This window comes from Micropterus salmoides, unplaced genomic scaffold (assembly GCF_014851395.1).
Source record: "Micropterus salmoides isolate LMB-PRFRI ecotype aquatic unplaced genomic scaffold, ASM1485139v1 Ms_hic_scaffold_6, whole genome shotgun sequence".
NCBI lineage: Eukaryota > Metazoa > Chordata > Actinopteri > Centrarchiformes > Centrarchidae > Micropterus > Micropterus salmoides.
In genome coordinates, this window is record NW_024044348.1 from 30,975,283 (window position 1) to 30,998,373 (window position 23,091).

The 23,091-nt window shown below is 38.3% G+C and overlaps 1 protein-coding gene across 1 annotated transcript in view; it reads left to right on the top strand.

The window, feature by feature from the left end:
* Nucleotides 1–13,771: 13,771 nt before the first annotated feature.
* Nucleotides 13,772–23,091, top strand: part of tox3 (TOX high mobility group box family member 3) — a 40,138-nt gene continuing 30,818 nt past the window's right edge. Inside the window, exon 1 of the mRNA XM_038701677.1 lies at nucleotides 13,772–13,873. Within this exon, the coding sequence (XP_038557605.1) occupies nucleotides 13,772–13,873 (102 nt within the window). The remainder of the gene's footprint in view (nucleotides 13,874–23,091) is intronic.

Genomic DNA, 23,091 nt, shown 5'->3' on the forward strand with positions numbered 1-23,091 from the left:
TGTAGCACTTCTATTTGTATGCAATGGGCAATATGTAGATTTAGATTTGTGTCTAAAGGCAAACAATCCTCAAGCAGCAAAGTATTTCATTTCATGCTGAGCATTCAGTTGCAGTGGGGCATAAATATGCATGAGGATTCCTCCAAACCTATGATATAAACATAAGAATATGGCCAGTGACAGGCATTAGAGAATAGTCACATTGGATCAAATAGAATAACCTGTCTTTGATGCTGCAGAGGTATCAGCATTATTACTGTCATTAGAGGACAGATATGAGACAGAACTGGACTTGTTAAAACACTTCTTGCTTTGTGACTCTTTGCCATAAGCAAAATAGAGTTCAAATAGGCTGGGATGATTAGAGCTGTCTATGGTAATCCAACCAAACCAATAATGATCTGAGGACAGTATCAATTGACTGGTGGTGTCAAACTTTTGTGAGAGACAAGTTCACGCAAATGGAGGCCACAATTTCCATAACACTCTTTGTTCTATTCAAGTGGCAACAATCATTGCCACAAACTAAAGTAAGAGATCTAGAGGTATAAGGCAAAAATATCCTGTTGGTGGCATGGGCATGTAATCAGCTTTTGTCTTGTTATTAACTGAAACTCTTGCCCTAAAATTGACAATACCTTAGTTGCCTTGTGCTTCTATAGTGTAAGAATTCAGAAATCAAAGAATCAATACCAGATAATAAAAAAAAAAGAACTGTAATCAATATGAAGAATTGGAATCAGGATTGGTAAAATGTAAACACAAACCCACAATAATGCGCCTTGATTGATTTTGATAAAGGAAAAATACTTTGATTTCATGAAAAATGCTGCAGCCTGCAATACGGTGAGCAAAAATCTGGTAAGAATATCATTCAACTGTGTATTGAGTCACACTGCATGTCATTTTTCTATTCACTCCCCACCTGCATGATGTTTTGACACTCATACTGTGCTGAGAATAGGTTATAATCTGTGTGACTGTATTTTCTTTGTATGGTAAAGTGACAATTACCCTGCGAACACTGTAATTTACATGTGAAGCAAAACAAAGACCCGCTTCTTCTCTGACAAAAAGAAGTGTGCCCTGACATGTTACAGAATAAATTATTGCATTCTACAAATAAGAGGCCAGAACTATTAATCATCACGGATTGGACGCTCATTTAAAAAAAGTCATTACACTGGACCAATGTAGAATTTGTGCAGTGTGCTACGGACCACATTTATAATATTTTTCATGAGCAAACCTTTCTGGAGTGACATATGTTCTCTCACAAAAGACAGTAATTAATATTTCTGTGGCATACCATCTGCATTGAAGCAAATATTTTAAAAGACAGCAAAAACACATGGTAGTTTGAATACATGTTTTTTATTTAAATGAGAAATATGTAGTTTTTTAATTAAAGTAATCACTATTCACTCACTTAAAAATGAACCATTCGCTTGCTGCATCCCATGTGAAGAAATTGGGTCAGATTTTCCGCAAAATCCATTTGCTTATTCCAACATAAACTCCACCTAAGGATAAATTCAGAATCAGATTGACACTGGGCGAAAACATGGTCAACATTGGAAAGGCGGTTGAGTCATGACGTTTGCTTTGTTATGCAACAAGTGACCCTGAGCTGACTTTCATCCTATTGGACAGGTAAAGCATGTTAAATATATTGTGATTTTGTCCTCTAGTCGGCTCAAATTATATAACGTTAGCTTGCAGCTAACACCAACCCTTTGCTAACATCTCTGCCGCAAAATACTATAGTTGTATATGGCTTGCGACACTACTTCACCAGCTAACCATATTATGCCAAAGTGTTGATTTCAGCCTGCAACAAATGATGTAATGGTACAAAGCAAATGTGGAGTGATTTGTTTCTTAAAACCAATAGTGATGCAAGGCTGGAGCAGCCAGCTAGATTAGCATAGATTTACCATTGTTGTCTTTGTAACGTTCAATTTAGATTTATGGTGGTTTTACCAACATTCAGGTACACAGCTGCTTCACTGGTCTCAGTCACCATAACTTACAGGACCCACATAATATCCAATAATACAACATAATGGTGCAGGAAGAGCCTTTCACTACAGTAACATTACTTGCTACGGTGTATCTAAAGTATGGCAAAAATCACATTTATAATATTCAGTCTTGCTCAATTACTGTTTCCTTCATCATCCAACATGGGGCGGCTGTGGCTCAGGAGGTAGAGCGGTCCCGATACACTGGCTATTCCGCCAGTGTATGAATGAGTGTGAATGTTTCCGTTTGAGCACTTGGCCTCAGTGTATGAATGTGTATGACTGGTGACAACGGTGTAAAAAAGGCAGGAAAATGCAGTGCGCTTGCGAACACAACAGGGTGTGAAAAAAACGTTTTGCTACGTTTTGTCGCCGCTGAACTGGCCCGATTATTTTACCATTCAAGACAACTAAAACACTAAACAATATGCAATGAGAGTCACAGCATCTAAATCAACATCACATTGTAATTAAGTATATTTATCTAAGTGCAAATTTAAAGGGTCAGTGCTCCCAAATCACACAAAAGACAGTGTATAGCGTACATTTACTTTTCCTGCTATCCCTAGTGCTTTTTCATTTTATTTATCAATGTTTTGAGATGTCTTTCTCTGTGACATCACCACTGCATTACAATACACTTTCAGTGAATTTCATTGTGATGCTTACAGCATGTTTTTATTGCCATTAGTCCTGCCAAAGAGGAACAGAAAATGCGGGAGAGAGAGAGGACGACATGTAGCAAAGGAGCTTTGGGTCAGATTCAAACCCCGGCCACTGCAATCTCTAGCTTTTGTATATGGTACGCATGCTCTACTAGGTGAGCTAACCAACACCACTGCTTACCACAAGGTAGATACAAATTCAGGAAGTTCATCTATGTGCTGTAGCAGCTCAGCACGAAGATCCATTAGGCCTTTATGCAGCTTTAAATCACCAAGTCAGTAAATTGAGTGAAACACAGATTTTATCCTGTGCAAGTGTGTCTCACAAAATATTGACATGGATGATAAATTCCTAAATCACAAGATGCCCTATCACTGTAGTCCACTGTGAATAGTAATTGGTTTATTTTATTTATAATAAAGTGGATAGTTTTGCTATCCTATCGAGAGTATTTCGATAGCTGTCTTCTAATTAAGTAACATTTTACAACTCATGTGCGAATGGTAGTGTAATAGAAGAGTGCATGGTGTGGGATTCAGATTTACTTACTAAATATTAGTATGTATACACGCGCACTGTATGTTTAAAAGCATTGCTCATTAATTAAGCCAGTAGCCTATGCCAGGATGTGTACTTGTTTGGATCTTGCTCTCTTGTTGATGTGGATACATTTAACATAAATTAAACATAAAACTCAAAAAAACAGAGGAAATCTGAAATTACTAAAAGAAAATTGAAGCATATAATGTAATTACTTCCCGGATTTAAGGGGACGTCAATCAAGGGCATATCTTGGAATCGCTTAATGGGATATAGAAATATCCTCTTCCAGCATGTGGCATGGAAGGCAAGCCTAATTAGTATGAATGACAAGTGCTAAGATGACTAATGCTGCTGAGGACAGGTTTTAATTGCGAATAATATAATGAAGTGCAGATTTGTCAGTATGCAGTCCTTGTTCATTATTTGTTCATATGGACCTAAGACTTATAATAAATAGCCATACCAGCAACAAAAAGATATTTTTTTTTGTCTTACAGCACAGGTGTCATTCATTATTGGTTAATTTGGGACACAAGCCAATCATTGTACAACTCTTGAGGAGGGTAACCAAATTTTTTTTACTGACTAAATTGGCTTTGCTTATTGGAATATTTCAATTCAATACACACTTGACTATTAAGTAGGAAGGGAGAAACTACAATTCAGAACACCCAAAATGAACCGCTAATGTTTGTTAGATAACATTTAGTAAAGTTTACCTATATGTCCACAAATTCAAAACAAACAGTAGCAGGGGACATTCATTCTATTACATGTTTATGTGGAAAATCTAAGCACCGACAATTCAATAAAGAGAATGTTACTGCAAATCCAGAAAGAATAAAAAATTAAGCTACTTACCTTTAATGTCTAATCTCCCTCATCAGTACCATAAAACGCAAACACAGAGGTTGGACGGATTGAATAAGAGAGAGGGTGGGGGCTAAAACCATTGCAGAATGAGATATTATAAGATGCTTGCTGCTGTGTGTAGAATGCATCAGACTGTTAAATCTAGCAGTGTTTCAGTTTGATTTCAGGAATCAGTAGTGAAGCCAAAAGGGTGCTACCCCTACTACTTGACTGGTCAACAATTTTGACCTAGACTTTAAATGTTTAAAGTGAAAGCCACTGTGTTATGGCTAGCTAGCTACCACCAGGTATACAATACTGGTGTCTACATTGTTACATTTGTCTTTTTAAACCAGTTTTCCACTTGGGGTAGGTGGACCAGATGCAAGAGTGAAATACAACCATATAAAATTCTTTAAGAAACCAAAATATGTCTAGTTTATCTGAGTTTTTTTCTTGAAAACAGCCTGTTTTGGTGTTGATGAGAGTGTCGAGAGCCGACCAAAACAGTAAAGTTGCATGCGGCAAAACAATCAGCTAAAAGATGTTAACACACTCCATAGTGTTGAAGGGAGCAGCAGGGAGTCCATTGTGTGTTTGTCACTATAGTGACGTCTTTCACCTACACAAAGTAATTTTACATGTTATTAATAGCATGTATTAGTGCATCTTGGTTTATAAAATATATGCATACTGCTTACTATAGGGCTGATTCGGTCTGCAGAACTGGCCAGAACAATTTGATTGTATCATTCCTGTGAACTTATCAAGAATATCATTCAGCTGCCACCATTTAAAATGGTTTTGTAAGAAAATGTCTTCAGCCATAAGAAAACTTTCTCATTGGTACATGGTATAGAAACCTTATCTTGGAGCAAATCTCTCCTTATAAATAGCAGAGCTCCTCTAAATGATCATGTTGTAGCTATTATCTTTACTTAAGGAATCTGTCCAAAAGGGCAAGCAGAAGGATAAAGATGATATGTAATGACTTAAGGCCTAAAACACATTCTCTACAGAGATACATGTTCTCTGAGCTAGTAAACAGATTATCACTGCTGAAGCACCACTGATTAGGTTTTATTGCTTTTTCCCTTTCAGCCTTACATCCTTTTATTTTTAATAAAATGTGGATAATAAGAGCGTAATCTTTGTCATATTTTATATGGGACATATATTGTATTCAGAACAGTGATGGAAGTTGTAAGCGAGTGTAATGGCATGTGAGGTTTGGAGTGTGTTATCCCCTTATGTTTTCAGTGTCTAGCTGCAGGCCACTGTCTATCTCTGTGAGGGTGTCAGACTTAAATTTGTCAGTAATGAGTGTGTGTGCGTGTGTGTGTTCATACGTGCATGCGTTCATGCACGTGTGTTTTAAGTCTCAGTGGAGTGGCTGTTCACTAACACTACACAGAAACGGCAGCACTGTTCTAGCACTCTTCTAATGGCATGTATGATGTTAGTCTGAAAACAAAACACTTCATGCTCTTAATTCAGTAAAAAAGGTACTCCGCCTTGGTTGTGTCATGCTTCTTAAAAGAAAAGCTGTCCATTTCTTGCTTAATAATAATAATAAAAAATATCTATTAATACCCTTCACAAGGAATACTGTAGATAGGAGTGATGTTTTTCTATGGAACAAAAAGTGTGGTTGTAGAGGTAATTAATTAACACTTTTACATGGTTGACCATTTAAAAGTGTCAACCATGATCAACAATAATAAGCAAATTTGCAAGGCCACTGCAAATAAAGGTAAAGTTAGAACTCCTCATGTTGTCATTGTTCAGATTTCTGACCAAGTAAAAGTAACAGAGGTAGATGTGGAGCCAGTTCATTGAACTTCAACTGGAACTTTAACTCCTTTCAGCTCTTCTAATTAAATGTATACTTGAACTTTATACAGTGCTTTTTTAACGGCAATCTCACTTATCATTTTCTTCAGAAAATGATGCCCTCTAGCTTTGTTTCTTAACTTACTTAGTGAATTCTGTTTGATGCATGTCACTGTCTCATAAAGTGTCCTGCAAATTAAGCACAGCATTTAGCTGTAGCATAGATATTTTCTCTGTGGGTGATGGTGTTAATAATCATAAAGCCTCTGCACATTAAATGTACCTGAGCATCAAATCAAATTTGATTTGAAATGGCTAAAGTGAGATGGCAAATTTGTTTTTTGTAACACTTACACAAAATGGTCTCCATTTACAGAATCACATACTTAATATAAAGGAGAGTGTAAAGTAAATAAACATTACTAGGTTAATTAATTATTTTGCTTTTATTACTCTTTTGTACCTCCATATAATTACACAGCACTGCTTTTTATTGAATACTGAGCAGGAGCCGGCAGAAGATAATTTGTTTTCACGTTACCAAATGGTTCCAGCGCTGCCAGGTTGAGAGGAAATGACATATGGTAGAAAAACATAATTCATCTGGCTGAGACACTGATACCCAACCATCAGAAAATAAATTAATTCCGTTCCCCGGCTGCACAGCCAAACAACATTAAAAACAGGAATAAATAACAACAGCAACCGAAATACACACACCACACTCGTGTCGCATTGAAAACCAAACATCCAATAACCAGGGTGAATTGGGAACGTAGAGGAGCTTGCTTATCTGATATGCGGTGTGTGGGAGACTGCGTGGGTTTTTTTTATGTGTCTGTATGTGCAAGAGTGAATGAGATTTGATTGGGTGGGCGTATCAGCCTGTGTAGTATGTGAAGGCATTGCTTCGTTATGCATGCAAGAGCCACTATCAAACAGGAACATGATGAAAAATGGCTTGCATATGCATCAATGTGTCCATAATTACAAAGTAGATTTCTGGGCGACTATCATGGATTGTTGACCATCTCTAAGCAAGCACTGGAGAGCGTTCAAATGAGGATTATCTCCTCCAGAACAGCACAGCAGAGTTTAGCACTGTATGTCATTGATTAAGCTTGTGTATATTACATGCCAACACACATCCCACTTGCATAGTGTTTTCTTCTGTCTCATAACAAGTGCTTAAAGGTACACTCATCTAGGAATGACAAGAAGCATATGACTGAAAAAGCAAAGAAATATAATATAATATGTGATCTATTCCATATAAAATGTGTGTATACATAGATAGTGTTATAAACATCAAATAAGTAGTCAGTATGTGAAGTACAAGTATAATTCACAATCATCTGGTCAACAAAATTAGGGCACACGTGACCTATATTCTATTTCATATCTGTGTGGACTATAATAATTCCAAGAGTTACAGGGCAGAGGTACTTAAAAACACAGACTGAAAAAAGACAAAAGAAGTACAAGTTGTGTCTGAAATACATTTGTATTTAATAAAGGAAAAGCACTTCCTCCATAACATACTTTAGCTACAGGTTTAGTTATAAGAGTCTTTTTATTATTATTAAAAAAAGCAGGATACAAACAAGCTCATGCGGTGATATCAGGTTTAAAGAGATCCTTGAACCCTTACACCTAAAATGATAAGTCCTAGATAATTGTATTATAATCTGATAGTACAAAAGTCACGGTGTGCATTTACACTATGATGCACTGAAATATCTGTTCATGTAAACTCTCTCTCAGGGTGTTCAGAAACACATTCTTCAGTAACAACTTTAAATGCAATGCTTTTATTATATTTATTTACACTTTATCGAAAAGAGAACAAACCGAAAACAAAGTGGATTTCAACATATTTATCAAGGTTTAACAATATTTATAGTCCTACACATTTAAACTTTTACAGAACAGTCTGATACTATTACAGAGCAGGAGGTACAATTCAACAAGTAATATCAAAAGCAGTCTAATTACCTCCAAGTGTATCCAATTAAAAATAACTTGTTATTATAGACCCTGGTACTCCTGGGTTACAATGAATAAAAGTTGACACACCAAAGCTGTAATATCTCAGATTATTGGATGGGAGAATGGCTATAATTAAACAGCAGTGGATGAATAGAATATACGTGTTAGTTTATTGAAGAGGAAAACACAATTTTACATGTTTTAAAGCAGACATTTAATGGTAAATAAAAAAATCTGACATTTGCAGACAAATATGACTTAACAGCAAAGCTTTGCTTATGTATTCTCCTGGCTGATGGCATTGATTTTCATGTTTATTCTGACCTCTTCTTTCCACTCTGGAGAGCGGAATGTGACAGGTGACTAAAAAGACTCTTTTTGTGTGCTTATTGCACAACCAGGAGTAAAGTGAGTATTGAATCCACCAATTCTCAATTTATTCAACTCTTTCTTTGTTTGGTTTCTGACTATTTTAAACTAATACGCCAGTGGGTGTCATAGTGTACATGGTAACAATAATAGGGCTTTTTCATTACAGACATTTTGTGTTGCAATTACACCCGAGCTGCACATGTGTAATTAATAGTATTAATTATGGCTGTTCCATTCAGATGTGCATGTTCCAAGGTATCAGTTTTGTGCCTGCTGTCTCACTGACATGGCTTACTGGGACATTTTAGTGTAACACAGCCACAACCACACTTTCTGATAACTCTTCAGTAACCAGTAACATATTTCCAACACAATTTCAATATTTTTTACTGCGCACAGGTTTATTCATAGAGCTTTGCTTTCTATTTCTTTATGATCTTTTTACGTTAATATCTCAACTGTTTTAGCAGTAAATAAACTATTGTTACTTGTTTTTTCCCTCACACATACAGTACAGCTACCTATAAACCTAATCAGACAGTCTTACAATAGGTGGGTTTCTGTGGATTCCTGGTGTACAACAATTCTTCTTCCCCAGCGCTGTGAAGTACTTCTACTCAAAAATAATATCTCTGATCTTGTAGTCTGGAAATAACAGTTTCCAGAAGCCACCTAAAAGTAACACTTGCACCATCTTGTCTTGTTTCTGACTCAGAAACCGGGAAGAAAACTGAGAAGTGTGTTGAGAGAACAGACTGCATGCACACGGTAAGTATTTACAATAAAACAACAGAGTGGTGAAGTGTGCATGGTTGTGAGGTGGCCAGGGATACATTAGTTCTACACTGTATTTCCATGGACAACAACATTAGGTTTGATACTCAAGGATATCTGGGGCAGAGATGTAAGCTGCCTGCTTTGATTACAACAATACTGATTACAAAACTGCAATAATAAAGTTTCATTTCATTGATAAAAAGTCTGTGTATGGACAAATTCAGGAGAGGGAAATTACGTTTGGCAAAATAATATTTTAGTTTTTTTCTCTGTAATCTTAAATCTGCTGTAATCAGTGATCAGTTGTGGTTTTTGTGTGTCAGAAGGTGACATTGGAAGGATGACGTCCCCCATTCAATCCCATTGTAGCAGTTAGGTTAAAGGTTCAGTGTGTAATATTTAGGAGGATCTATTGACAGAAATGCAATATAATATACATAACAATGTTTTCAGTGGAATATAAAGATCTTATAAAATGAACCGTTATATTTTTGTTACCTTAGAATGAGCCATTACATACAGCGCGGGTCCCCTCACATGGACGTTGCCATGTTGCACCACCATGTTTGTACAGTAGTCAAAATGGAAAAACTGCTCTACAGAGCGAGTTTCGTTACTACATTGAGTACGCATAAAAAACAAGCAGAAGAAGTAGTAGTGGTTGTCTGGTTTATTGGAAGTAAGAAGTGAAGTTTGGACAAATAGAGGACCAGTACATATTATTTAGCACAAGAGCCGACAGAGCATGTTGGCCACCGCAGCTTCTCCTGCACGCTTGCAAAGGGAGGGGTGAGCGGTGTCTGATGGTGCATTCATCGGAATAATCAGATTTTTTCCCCTCCTTAAATCTTTATTGCAAAAAGAGAAATAAAGTGTAGTAAAGAATACAGAACCCTATACAAATATATAAGAAGACACAAATATTGAACATTTTGCCAGGTTTAGTTTATAATTCAATTCAATTCAAATTATTATTGGCATGAATGTGTAACAACAATATAGCCAAAGCATCATACATACAGCATAAGAACAATCAACCCCATCCATTTCATTAAACAAGTAATTAAAGCGTAAGGTAATCAAAGTATGTGTGTTTGTGTTAAAAAATATATTAAAAATAAAATAAATAAACAAAACAGTAAGCGTGCGTGTGTGTGTGTGTGTGTTAAAAAATTTTATTAAATAAATAAATAAAACAGTAAGCATGTGTGTGTGTGTGTGTTAAAAAAATAAATTAGATAAATAAATAAAACAGTAAGCAACAGGGATAAGTGCAGCCAGAAGCAATGTTAAAAACTGTAAAATCGGCAGAAATAAGGCATGGTGTGTAAGTTGTGTGTGAAAAATAACAAACTAACCCAACAACAAAAGCCTGTATAACTCTAATTGACCCTTCACTAAGCCCCGCCCTCCGTAGTTACTGTTGCTGAGTTGTTGGAAAAAGTGATCTCAGAAAGAAGCAGACAGTTTTGCAGTTGCATTATACATTTGAAGGTTGTATTCAGGCTGTCAAACTGATTCAAACTGACATGAAAAAAAATGAAAGATAGAAGCTAAAGCCTACCGATCACAGAGTACAAGTGAACCACCGCATCTCCCGCTGCGTATTCGGGATGTGGCTTAGCGAAGGGTCAATTCATGAACATAGGCTTTGGAAACCGGAAGAAAGCAGAATTTGTGTTAAGTTGTGGATCAGAGAAATTCTGGGAACCAGCCAAATCTGCGAGCTAATGTTTCATTTACTTTTGCAGAATCACAGCCGTCATCAAATATGGGGCGGGTTTGACGCAATGACAGAGGAGCAGCATTGAGAAAATTTGGTAAACAACCAAGATGGCTGCCGCTGGTGCAACTGTTTCTGTTGAATCCGCTATCACGTCATTATTAAAAAATCTCTAAAAGAACAAACTGCACTTAAATGGGGCTATAAGTTTTTTTTTTTATGAAATCACCTAACAATAAAACCAATAAATCACTTTTTTACTGCTTATTTGTCAACGAGTTGAAATCTCTGCTTGGAACAGCCACAATTCTGCTTCTTCTTATGTGAAGAAATCCGGTCAGGTCGAAATGGTCAGGTTCAAAATGCTAAGGAACCATAAAACGGCCGACTCCCAGCATAACACGAACTCCAACATAAACTACACGTGAGGATAAAACGCAACAATAGTTTTATGTGCTAAAGCCTGTCAGGCCAAATGAGATTCAAATAAATGTCTGAGTCACAGGGAGACCTCAGCTTTGTTTTGAGACAGACAAAACCGACACAGTATTGCCTTTCATCCTATTGGACAGGTAAACTATCATTAATGCAAGGCATGTGAAATATATAGTGATTTTGTGCTTAGTTGGCTTAAGTTAGATAACGTTAGCTCGACGGCTAACACTGACCAGTTGCTAAGATTATCCGATGCAAAATAGCCTAATGGATGGCTCTCCTCATTACTAAGCTACCCAGCTAACGTGATCTATATTGCTGTCCTGTTTACCACAGGTATTACGTCAAAGTGTTGATTTTAGCCTGCAAGAAAGGATATAACGGTACAAAGCAAATGTGGAGCGGGTTGTTTTTTACCTGCCTTAGTGATGCAAGGCAGGAGCAGCCAGCCAATGTTAGCAAAGATCTGCTGCTTTTATTTTAGATATTACCAATACTCAGGTACACAGTTTATTCACTGGCCTCAGTTGCTGTAACTTACGTGATCTACATAATGTACAATAATGCAGGACACCAACACAATGGAAGATTTAATAACTACAGTAACATTACTGTGGTTTAACTGTTATGAAAAGTAGCAACAATCTAATTTATTATATTCAGTTCAATTTGTTATCATCCAATACATTTAGCTGTGCTGACTTTGCTGAGCCTCCGGTGAAAGATACACAAATAGTAACGTTACTGAAAAGTGGCAAGCGAGCTAAAGCCGATGTATCACACCGGCTAAATACAATCAGTGTAACATTATCATGTTAATTGTTAATTGATTGTAACATTGGAGTGGAAGTTTAACTGAGTTTCCAGTATATCGTGTGAAACTGTCTACCGGTGTGTCAGATTTTGCTCGCTGTTGCAATCACAAAACACACTATTAGTGCCTGCAGAAAACTACGTATTGCTCTTTTAAAGCTTTTGTTGGTAAGAAATATGTGTTTGCCATACTTCTGATAGGATTTGATAAGTTAACCAACTACACCACACATTTTGTTGTTCTGATTGGTTGGAAGGTCTATGTAATTGTGTCTAGAGGCATGCGTTCATTGATAATACCCCTTGGAAATCAAAAATGAACTGAGGGTTCCAGACTAGTCTGTATTTCTTGTCCAAAATTGTTGCAATTGGGCTGTATGTTGCTAGCTACCATAAAGCTTCAATTAAATGCAGAATCCTTTTACTGGCCAAAGGCTACACGTTTCGACAAATAAACTCAGGCCTCAGTTAGACACTGGGTCTGGTGAAATTTCTTTGGATGTATAAAAGATCTTAAAGTCCACCGGGTCACCCACTTGAACAACTTCTAAGCTGCGAAGATTGAGCATACTTTAATATAATAAATAAAATGTGTGAGCGCATAAGTATAATTCATTCCAATTTACTGGCATGGTATGGTAAACAAGAGACAAAAAAATTCACAGAAAAAAGACAAACACTATGAAAATCAAAAGCTGGGGTGTAACCAGAAGGGGGGGGGGGGGGGGGGGGAGGCCCCAGCTCACTGTTATTTGCATTTGATGATAATGGAACATATACCTGGCCATAACCTGGTCATAATGCAAAGAACACGGAGTTTCACTGCATGCTGCCATTCATGGTGCTCAGACAAAACACAGAAAAGAATGATGTGGTAATATGTATGGAATATGGGTTAAAATAACACAATGCTCATAACCGTGTTGAAAAAAAGACTCCTGCAATTGCAATTCTCATATGCCAACATGTCACATAGACTTAAATGCAGTGTTTTCATGGGAGTGGCTTAGTGTGTTTGGGGAGTGGCTGGCTTGTTCACACATTTTGCCTTGTTCATCATTACGACAGGCAGAGCCGAAGGCTGAACTCGCATGTTCAGTGTACTTCATAATTGCACCATCTGTGGAGTGCTGTTTTGCTTGTTTTACAAACCCTCCAATCGCTGCATTTAGCAGACGGGCGTATGCGGCCAACAGCTAACTACTTCTGACTCAAACTGCGCTTCACCAACTAGTTTTCTAAGTTCGAGAAATAAACTTCTGAGCGGGAGGATACGGACACATTTCAGAGCACGCGTACTGTTTTGCCGTGCGAACTTGCTTCGCGGTTGGCACTTTATTACAGTTTTCAATTTTTTTTTTTCCTGCATAAGGGGGAGGGAAAAGGAGGTGGACCCACGCTCAGTCGCCGGTCTCGTGGCTTCTTTGTATACAGCAGCAGCTGTGTGTAAATGCATGGGCACACAGCGTCTATTGCTCCTTGAGGGACAGCTTATTCTGCTCACCCCAACCTTCATGTGGTCTCACTCAGAAATGAAGCGACCAAACCAGGTGTAGAGGAGGAATATCCAAACTTTACCCGAACCTCCCACCCCCTTCCCCGCATTATCTCATTCATCCCCAACAAAGCTTGGGTCAGTTTCACCGCCTCTCTTCTCCCTGTGTGTGCTCTTGGATTGTAAACGGCAGAAACAAATTGATCTCCGTGCAGAGTCGGCTACAGCTGCGAGGCTCCCTCACTCACCATGGATGTAAGATTTTATCCGTCTGCTGGTGGAAATTCTATTCCGGGAGATCCACCGAACCTGGATTTTGCCCACTGTTTGGGCTACTACAACTTCAATAAGGTGGGAGACGCTTTCTGTTTTAGTGCTTTAGCCTAGTTTTGTGTTGCGTGACCACGCTGGTGCTGAAACCATGAGTGCGCCGTAACTCCGGGCTGATCCAGCTTTAGTGAGTGAAAAATCTGTCCTAAATTAAGTTGAATTCAAACTACAGTGATATGTTAATTTTCTTAGTTGCCTAGACTTGTTTCTCTCTGACTTCAGCCACTCACCATTAAGTCTTTCTGGCGCTGCTTAATTAATGCTGGCCACAAACTTTATTGGTGGTGTATTTGCAATGGGAATGAGAGCATCAGAGAAGTGTATCGTCACGGTGTTACTTTTGTCCAGCTCAGAGTAAGCCACACTGCACTGCCAAACTCTCACCAGAGTGATGTGATCCGCAGTCATGGGCGCTGTTGGCTATACAGTTACACATGCTCCTAAACACCAGTGCTGGATCATTGCATCAGCACCCAACATTACAGGGTTCCAATGTGATGATAGCAAGATACAGTGCATCAAATGTCCAATACACTGCTCTGCTGGACGGTGATCCTGTTTCATGACCCTCTCCACACTATGCAGTTAAATATCATGTTGTAGAAACACTTTGGCATGTAGATCTATTATTGTGTTCCTCCTCTTAATGCACAACATCATCATAACAGTTCTTATGCATTACAACTTTATATAGAGTAGTTAACTAGCCAATCGGGGTGGCTGTTGATAGCTTCTGGAGGTAGAGATAAAAATGAACTCGCTGGTTATACATTTTCACAGCTCTAAATAGAAACACACAAACACCCAGAAAGTGACACAGACAGCACACTTTGTATCTGTTCAGTATGAATGCATTCATTGTCAGCATTGCGCTGTGTTGTGCACTTATCTTAAACATGGCAACCCTCAGACTGTCATACTAATAGAGGCAGCCACATAATATACAACACAGTTTTATCTGCTCACTACCAGGTTAGATGGCCTATTTTCAGCATTGTTGTAGCAAGTTGTTTTATTCACTTCCTTACGTCTGTCTACAAGCAGCCCTGCTTCTAAGTTGTAAGTGAGAACATTGCTGAGGTATGACAAGGTTATTAACTCTCGAATGAGAGGCAGGGGTTATATAAAACACAGTTTATGATATTTTGTCAGTGATGTAACACTATTCAGCCCATTATCCATCAGGAGCTTGACTCCCTTGTACCCCAGCAAAAGGGAACATCACTGTGACAGGCTAATGACAAAACTGCAGCGTGCTGTTTTTATAAAGTTTTAACAATGGTGCCCCTTACATCCCCCGGTCCCTCCCCCCCCATCTCATTCACACACACACACACACACACACACACACACACTACCCGCTCCCAAATTATTCAGCCCTATAGTGCAGCTCTGTTTGCTCTTGCAATCTGATGCTGCTCAAAACAGTTACCAGGTTTGTCTCACTATTTCATCAGCTCTTTGTCATGTGGCCAAGTTGTCATATGTGCCCAGTTTCATCATGTCTTCATCAGCCTTGAGAAATCTTAACTACATTGCTTTGAATCGGTGTAAGAGTTGAACTTTGATTTTATTCCTGCTCATAAATTCCCCAGGTCAAGTGAAATTTTCCATCTGTAACAGTAATTGGCCACAATGCAAAAAGAGGCAGAGAGCGAGAGGGAGGGTGGTGAGAAGGTGCTTATCCAGTATCTCCAGTTATGTTGGAGAGACAGAGAGGGAGAGTACAAAGCCTGGATTTCATGCTAATTATGATGTTTTTTTCCATGGTGAACAAATGGGCTCTTTTGCATACATCTTTCAAATAAGCCTCCAATTTATTTGAATCAACTCACTGAAAGGTTGCACAATGCGGAGCGTTTTGTCATCCAAAAGATTTGGCATGTTTATAAGTCACACAGAACTGAATCATTCCTTCTTTAATCTATTTATAAGCTGTCACTGCACCTTTTGCAAACAGCAAAACTTCACTAGACTTTTGATTTTGAAAACAGGCAATACCCTCTCAAAACGCTGGCCCAGGAAATGTTCAATTTTAATGACAACAGAGACAGAATGGCCCAGAGGCACTTTGACACATCAGAGATTCTTTTAAATTTACAGAAAAATCCAAACGAGTAGCACAAACTTAATTAGGTGCTGCAGTCATGGCTAATGAAGCTGACTGTGTTTTGGCACTGAGATGAAGGAGAAACAGCAGTGCTGAAGAGAAACATGCAACTTCACACAGCTGAATAATGCTCATAAAATACATTTAGCAAGAAAATTCATGTGCTGTAATCTGATAGAATTAAAAGCCGTTCCTTTTTATCAAAACTCTCCTTAAAGCAAATTGTAAAGGTTTGAGTTTTAAACAGAATTGGTGTTGATGTGTTCAGGAGGGTGACAGGGCTGTCACAGCAGGGTCCGTTTCTCTTAAACTACCTTGACTTAAGGTTGAACACGGATCAGCTATGCTCAAGGGCATACCCGCCAAGGCCAATACTTTTACTGATTGGTTGTTACTTGAAGTTGCGTTGTTTTCAATTTATCTGTGATAATGATTCTTAGTTTTATTGGCTCTTTGGCTTGTGTTAACACCTGGTTGTAGTCAGTAAAATGTACAAGAGCTGCCTTTTTAAAGTTTGGAAAACTTAAATGAAAGCAAAGGCTTATATATATTTATGCATCTAGTTATCATTTGTCCAGTTTCGTATTTTGTTGATGCCAGTGATGCGAGATAGTTAAAGTCTCAGTCATACACAGAATTAACCAAAGACGAGGAGCTGTTTGGATTTGATTGGTTTTGGTATTTGTAAAAGTCAAAAGTGATTGACTTTAATGGTTTCATAAATGGGACCCAGTGTTATTCCCATATTTATGGCCATCTGGTCTACTTTTTTCTTAAGGCTTATTAATGTTTCAGATACAGTATCCATTTAGTGTGGACTTTCATTACCTCCAGGCGCAGACTGAAATTACCAACAGATGTTAGTACAAATTCTTCACCTGCACTGGTGCTAACACTTTTACAGGTTTATTTGCAAAACTAATACCAGCACCATTGAGACATCATCATTCTTTGTAGTTTTAAAATTGACCATACATCAGAGCATTTTACTGGCATGTAGACAAATAGCTTCATTGTGCACTGGAGATGGAAAAGTGCATACTAAAGTAATCCTGTGTTACCATCATACAGTCTATGGTTACCGTCCCATTGTGTTATTGTTGATGTTGGGCGCCATAAGGGGACATACAACTTTTGTGTTTGGTAAAGCGGTTCAACCTCCAAAGACAAGTTATTGTAAAATTTCTGGTCAATGACAACCTCTGTTGACTTGAAGTTATAATCTGTCAGATGTTCATGAAATCTTAACCCATTTTTGTTACTATTTGTGGTCAATATTGTTTGTGCAGTAGACATTCAATGATTTTACATTCAGAAATTAACTCTAGTTTTTACTGGTAGTGGTAGAGTCCTCCATTTCTACACCAGATGCAAAATTTATTAATCAGAAATGTGTCTACAAAAACACTTTTTTCGGCATTTTCTTTCCCGTAAGCAAGCTGCATGCGACAGGCTGCACAACACCTCAACAAGTTAAGCTTAACAACTTTGCTGTGGTATACTGTCGTGGAAAACTCCTCGTGCCATGTTCAGCATGAAATCACATTGCGGTTGTAATTATTGACTTATTATTGGCTTATTGATTAAAACTTTTAACAGTTTGGTTGATTGTGTGTGTGTGTGTGTGTGTATGTGTAAGTACTCCTGATATTCTATTTAACATTTAGTTTGTATTTTATCATCCGCTTATGATATGAAAGACTGTGGTGTAAAAACAATGATTAGGAAGTTGGTCAAACTGTAAGACTTGACGTGATGATGTAGCGCTGCAGCTGCAATTATTAGGATTTTATTGAGCTTGTAAAATGTGGTGTAGGTGAAACAGAAGCCTGCTCATGGTTCATGTGGTCCCTACTGACCCATACATGTGTAAGGAAACTAAAAACAACAAAGACCTTAGTGTATTACTGCACTCCTACAGCAACAAAACCCTGGACAGTAACCCCTTATTGTGGCCAAATCGTAGCAGGCAAGACCTTCTTTGTCTTTTTTTGTCCTGTCTGCTTCATCTGCAGGGAAGGGGTTAACACTCTGCTCAACCAGGGGGCCTTGTGCATCTCTCCAGTGTACACAGCTGGTGCCATTTCATCACACATTCTAAACATATCCAAACACAGCTTTAAGTGTGTGTGTGTGTGTGTGTGTGTTGGGGGGTGGGGTGTAACCTCAGAGGCTGTCTGCTTTGTCAAACTCAGTTGATGGATATGACTTCAAGGTGCATGTTAAATGTTTAAAGTGTCCAAGAAGTGAATAGCTGGCATGTTTTGCTGAGTCTTTTAATTGTAGCTTGTCAGGAGATGTAGTTCAACAGATTTATTAAACACCTAATTTTCCCAATAGGATTAGAGAGTGTTATTTTTAGTCCGCCTGCTCGAAGACACACTGTACTTGGAGTTCCTGCCTCTAAGAATGTCTGCTCTGTTTGACAGACGGCACTACACACATGTCTACACAGAGCAGACGTTAACATTTTGTCAATGCACAGCTCTCCACTTCCTGCATGGTGTCTTAACGCTTATTTCTGCTGAACAAAGCTGATGGTATAGCTGCTATGATCCTACACTGATGTGGGAGCAATAGAGACATATTGGTAGAAACTCTATAAACGTGTATGAAAACCGACTTTTAAGGGTTGCTGCAGCAGCCTTGCAGTTTTGTAGAGCCTGATAGTTTCTGATTCCTGTGGAACCACATTATCACACCTGTCACTCTCTTTATTTTGTAAGTCATTGTAGAGATGTTGAGATATGGCACAGATGTACACGCCCAGGTCTGTTCACTTTCAACTTGTTTTACCAGTATAATCTGATGATCTGAACCAAGGGTCTGATCCTGTGGGGAACATAAGATCAGGTTGTCTGATTTGTTTATGAGGTGTGTAGGACAAAGGCTCCGAAATCTTAGACAGACATAGACCATTACCCAGATCAGCGCTCATAAAGGCCTTCCGTAATGCTTGCCATCACTTTTCATAAATCCACTTATTACTTCTCCACGTACATTACTCAGTGTGTTTCATTTAGGCAGACCTCACACTCTAAAGTTGTTGTTATTCACTAGTGGGTTGTGGACCCACTGGGCCTCACATGGTTGTCACACCTGTCTTACTTGTTGAATGTCGTTAGATAGAGATGTGTAGATAGCTAGATATTTTATTTATAGTTTTGTACAGTACAGGAATGAACCACAAGGTACAAAAACAACGTAACAACTAACATAAAAGTAAGAAAGTATGCTCTTTTAAGCATGTGCATGCAGTAAGGTGTGGGGAATTAATATAATTCTAATTTTAAAAAAGAGCTGTATTGCACTGTGTAGGTCTACAATGTGTGTATAATTTTGAGTCTTAACTCTGGCAGTGGTGGTCCTTATTGAACTAAAACAACCTTCTCTTTCTGGACTATTTGTAGCTATATGGCTGTTTTGAAAAAACATCTCTTTCAGTGGTACAAAGAGGATGAATCCACAGGAGAGTCGCATTTGTTATTGGATTTTGATCAGGTACACAACATCACTACACCATCCATCAAACCATGTAAGTGCCTGAGGAAGAGTTTTATTTTGACATCAAAGTCACGAGAGAGAAGTTGGTTTTTCAGTTGTAGTGCTTGTCTGGTTATTTAAATATCCTGAAAATGAACAGAAGCTCTATTATTGATCGCTTTAATAACTCTTTTTGTTCCTTATTTCCTATCATCATGTACACCGTTTAGGTGCACTACAGTGCAATCTGGTATTCAAATGATTGTGGTCAAATGAATATTCCTCCTTGCCTTATTCCAAAATCTGTAATTATTTAATGCATCATTACAGTGCAAATGAAACCTGACAGTAATAACCCCAGTGTTTCATTTATTTTGATGGTGATTGAACCACATGTAGCATAAAAGATAAAACCATACACTACTTTACACAAACCTATTTAAACTGAAGTGTTTTTTTGTAAGGAGATGCACATAGCTACAGAACCTAAGCCTACTCCAAAAAAATCTTCTGTAAGGCTTACCACCGCACAGACTGAACTCATCGATGAGAAAGTTGTTAACCTTATCTGCAGCTTACTATAAAAGAAGAGTAGATGACACTGTCAAGGTCAGTGAGGGGGTTGAGTTTTAGTTTGAGGATTTGATGATCTTACGACTAGACTGAGAAACAACTTGACTTGAGTACCAAAAGCACTTCAGTTACTAGAGTTTTGCTATGAAAAATAGTAAATCTACTGTTAGGTTAGGTTATTTTTTATGGTCAAAGGTAAAGTGAACCTCCTGTAGGCATTTGAAGGAGTCTTCTCATATTTTTGTGAATACTGTGCCCCTTTGAATCAAAGCAGGGCCCCCACAAGAGATATTTTTCCACCATGACAAACTGTTTTAATCTGGTTTTGGCTCGCTACATCTTTGACAGCTTCAACCTTGCTGACTTATTAAAAGGAAGGGGAAAAACTCTGCGTGCCCCAGAAAAGTGCTTTTACTGTGAATTAAGCAGTTTTCAAAAGGACCAGTCAATCACTTCTGGTTGGCTGATTCAATAAGTGTTGTGTCCCTTTAGTGGTTAGCCTCGCTGTTAAGACACATTCATTTTTAAAGCTTTCCAGAGAGGCAGCCATTCCATGTTTCACATATCTAATGTCCAATTCTCTTAATGGGCTCACAGACCGTATCAAAACATTGAGCTGTTTTTCTTTTAACTTGCCTTTTTTGACTTAAGCCCTTCTCCTAAGCTCTTTTCAAGGAGCACAGGCCACTGACAAATGTCCTCAGTCTCACACAGTTATGGGTAATAATTTCTATGCTGGACTAGTAGAAGACAAGTTATTAGACTTCCTTTCTTCCAGCTGTTTCTGGTATTTAGTTGTAAGTCAGCTTCCAATGCAGAATTTCACATAGTCAAAATTATGATATTATTCCTGTGAAACATGAATTAGTCCCGTCAGCCAAACAAGAATTATTGTATTGAAATTATTGAAATATTAGTCACTGTTGTTCATGTATCAGGTTGAATGTGAATTTCCTTCTCATTAGAGGTGGATGGGCTGCAGGTGTGTGTAGTATTATATGTAGCGCAGTGTGATTAATGCACCATTTTTCACCTGCCCCCCTCCTTCTTCACACATTCCCATAATGCAGCGTGTTACCAGGTTGCACTAAAAGCACTGACAACAGTAGCAGGTGTGCAAATATCCCTCAGACCCGTTGGACAAAGAGCTTAAACAATGGGGGTAAATGAAAGTTTTATTTGAATGGTGAAATAGATGGCATGCTAGCGTGTATATCACACAGGAAAAACAAGTAAGCATCACTTTAAAACACAAAAACAGACTTATATTTGCTGCTTCTAGGTAAAATAAGCAAGCTTGATAACCACTTTGCACCCATTTTGCATGATTGTGCTCATACTGGTACATACTTGGCGAATATCTTCTAGATTATTGTTATTGTCAAACACTCCCTTCTTAAACATGGCAGTTGTATAATATTAAGGTCTATCTGAGCGGTTACTGCCTTAGCTATAATGCCGCAGCCTATAAACCTACTTCACCCCCCGAAATGAGCTTTAATAGTTTCCTAGAATTGGATAACTGCCATCTCACCCCATCAGTTTGATTGGATATTTTATATACATGCATTAGACTGTAAGAATATTCTCTGGCATTAATACTTTGTTTTGTTTTGTCTTAATTCATGTTCAATTTGAATGATATCAAGATCTAAATACAGTGCACTGATGGAGGGTTGTCTCGCTGTACCGTGATGAATGAAACAGCTGTTTTTAGAAGAATATGTTTGCCTATTATGTCTTTCCTGTACCATGTATCATGTATCCATCTTAAAGTTTATGTAAAAGTCCCTTCTGCACAGGAAGTAAACAGCAATTACTCATTGCTAATTTTAGTTTTTCTTTATATTTATGCCCTTGTCCTTGCTGAGTCACTAACTTATCACCTTTTAAGTATTGATCTAAGATCGTAATCTTCCCCTAACCCTCAATGAAGAGCCTGAAAATGTTAGATATGCATTGGTTGCCAAGGCTGGATACTGGAGGGAAGACAAATTAAAGATCTTCTGCAAAGAGTACACTTTTTTTTTTAGAAAACACTGTTGACTCATTGCATCACTCTTACATCATTCTTTTGACTATAATTGCCCAACAATTTAAATGAGCAAAGCACTAAACATGTTACTGAAATATAACTACTTTGAAGATTCTTTATGTCCGATTTGCAGTCGGATGAAAATCATGCATTATTCATGAATCTGTCTAGTTTTTACTCAGTTACACGATCAAAAGGAACAATGGACATGGCCTTAGTAAAAGCTCCAGCCACATAATAAAGGTCCAGTCCCTGAAACCTCTACTGATGAATGGTGTCCATGGAATTCTTGAGCAGACTTCTGATATTTTTGAGAGTTGAAGTAGAGGCTCATTCACAGCATGTCCTTGTTTATTGTGATATGTGTGTTTCTGCTGGCTCGTGGACTCTCACATGCGGTCAGTGTGTGGTATGGCAGGAGAAACAGAAACAAGATCAAGGTCTGTGAGGCTTCAAGATTGGCAGGGCTCCCCTCCCTGGACTGCCACTGATGATTCTTGAATTGACATTCCGTCCAAGGAAACGGATCTAGTTCCTCATCTTTGGAGGTTCTAACTCATGGTGTAACTTTTCAAATACCTGCACAGTCTCTTTTTAAATTTTTTGTTAAATAGTTTCCACTACATTTGTGTCTCTCCTGCTGATAAACAAGAGAAGCTGAATGATTACACTGTTTCAAAGGCAATACAGGCAGCTGATTAAAGTGTTAGGTCGGAGTTAGCCAAGGTTAACCGTCCATAATGAAACACTTTGAAAATAATGATACGCTGCATGGTTTTATGAGGGCTTGTGGCTGCTCAGCTCAGCAGTGGTGACCTTCACCAGTTCCACGAGCAAACCGTAGCGATCCCGCAGCACCCCTGTGGTTTTGAGACTCCATTAGCTTCTGATATGCATCTAGTAGAGCCGACCTCGTACAAGGTCTGTCTCTGGAACCATTCTTGTGTCACTGAGGAGGCTGACCACCTTCACTTTCAACTCTCACCGTGAGATATGTCTTCAGCTACTGCTTTGATTTGTGAAGTGTGGTTGTGTGGC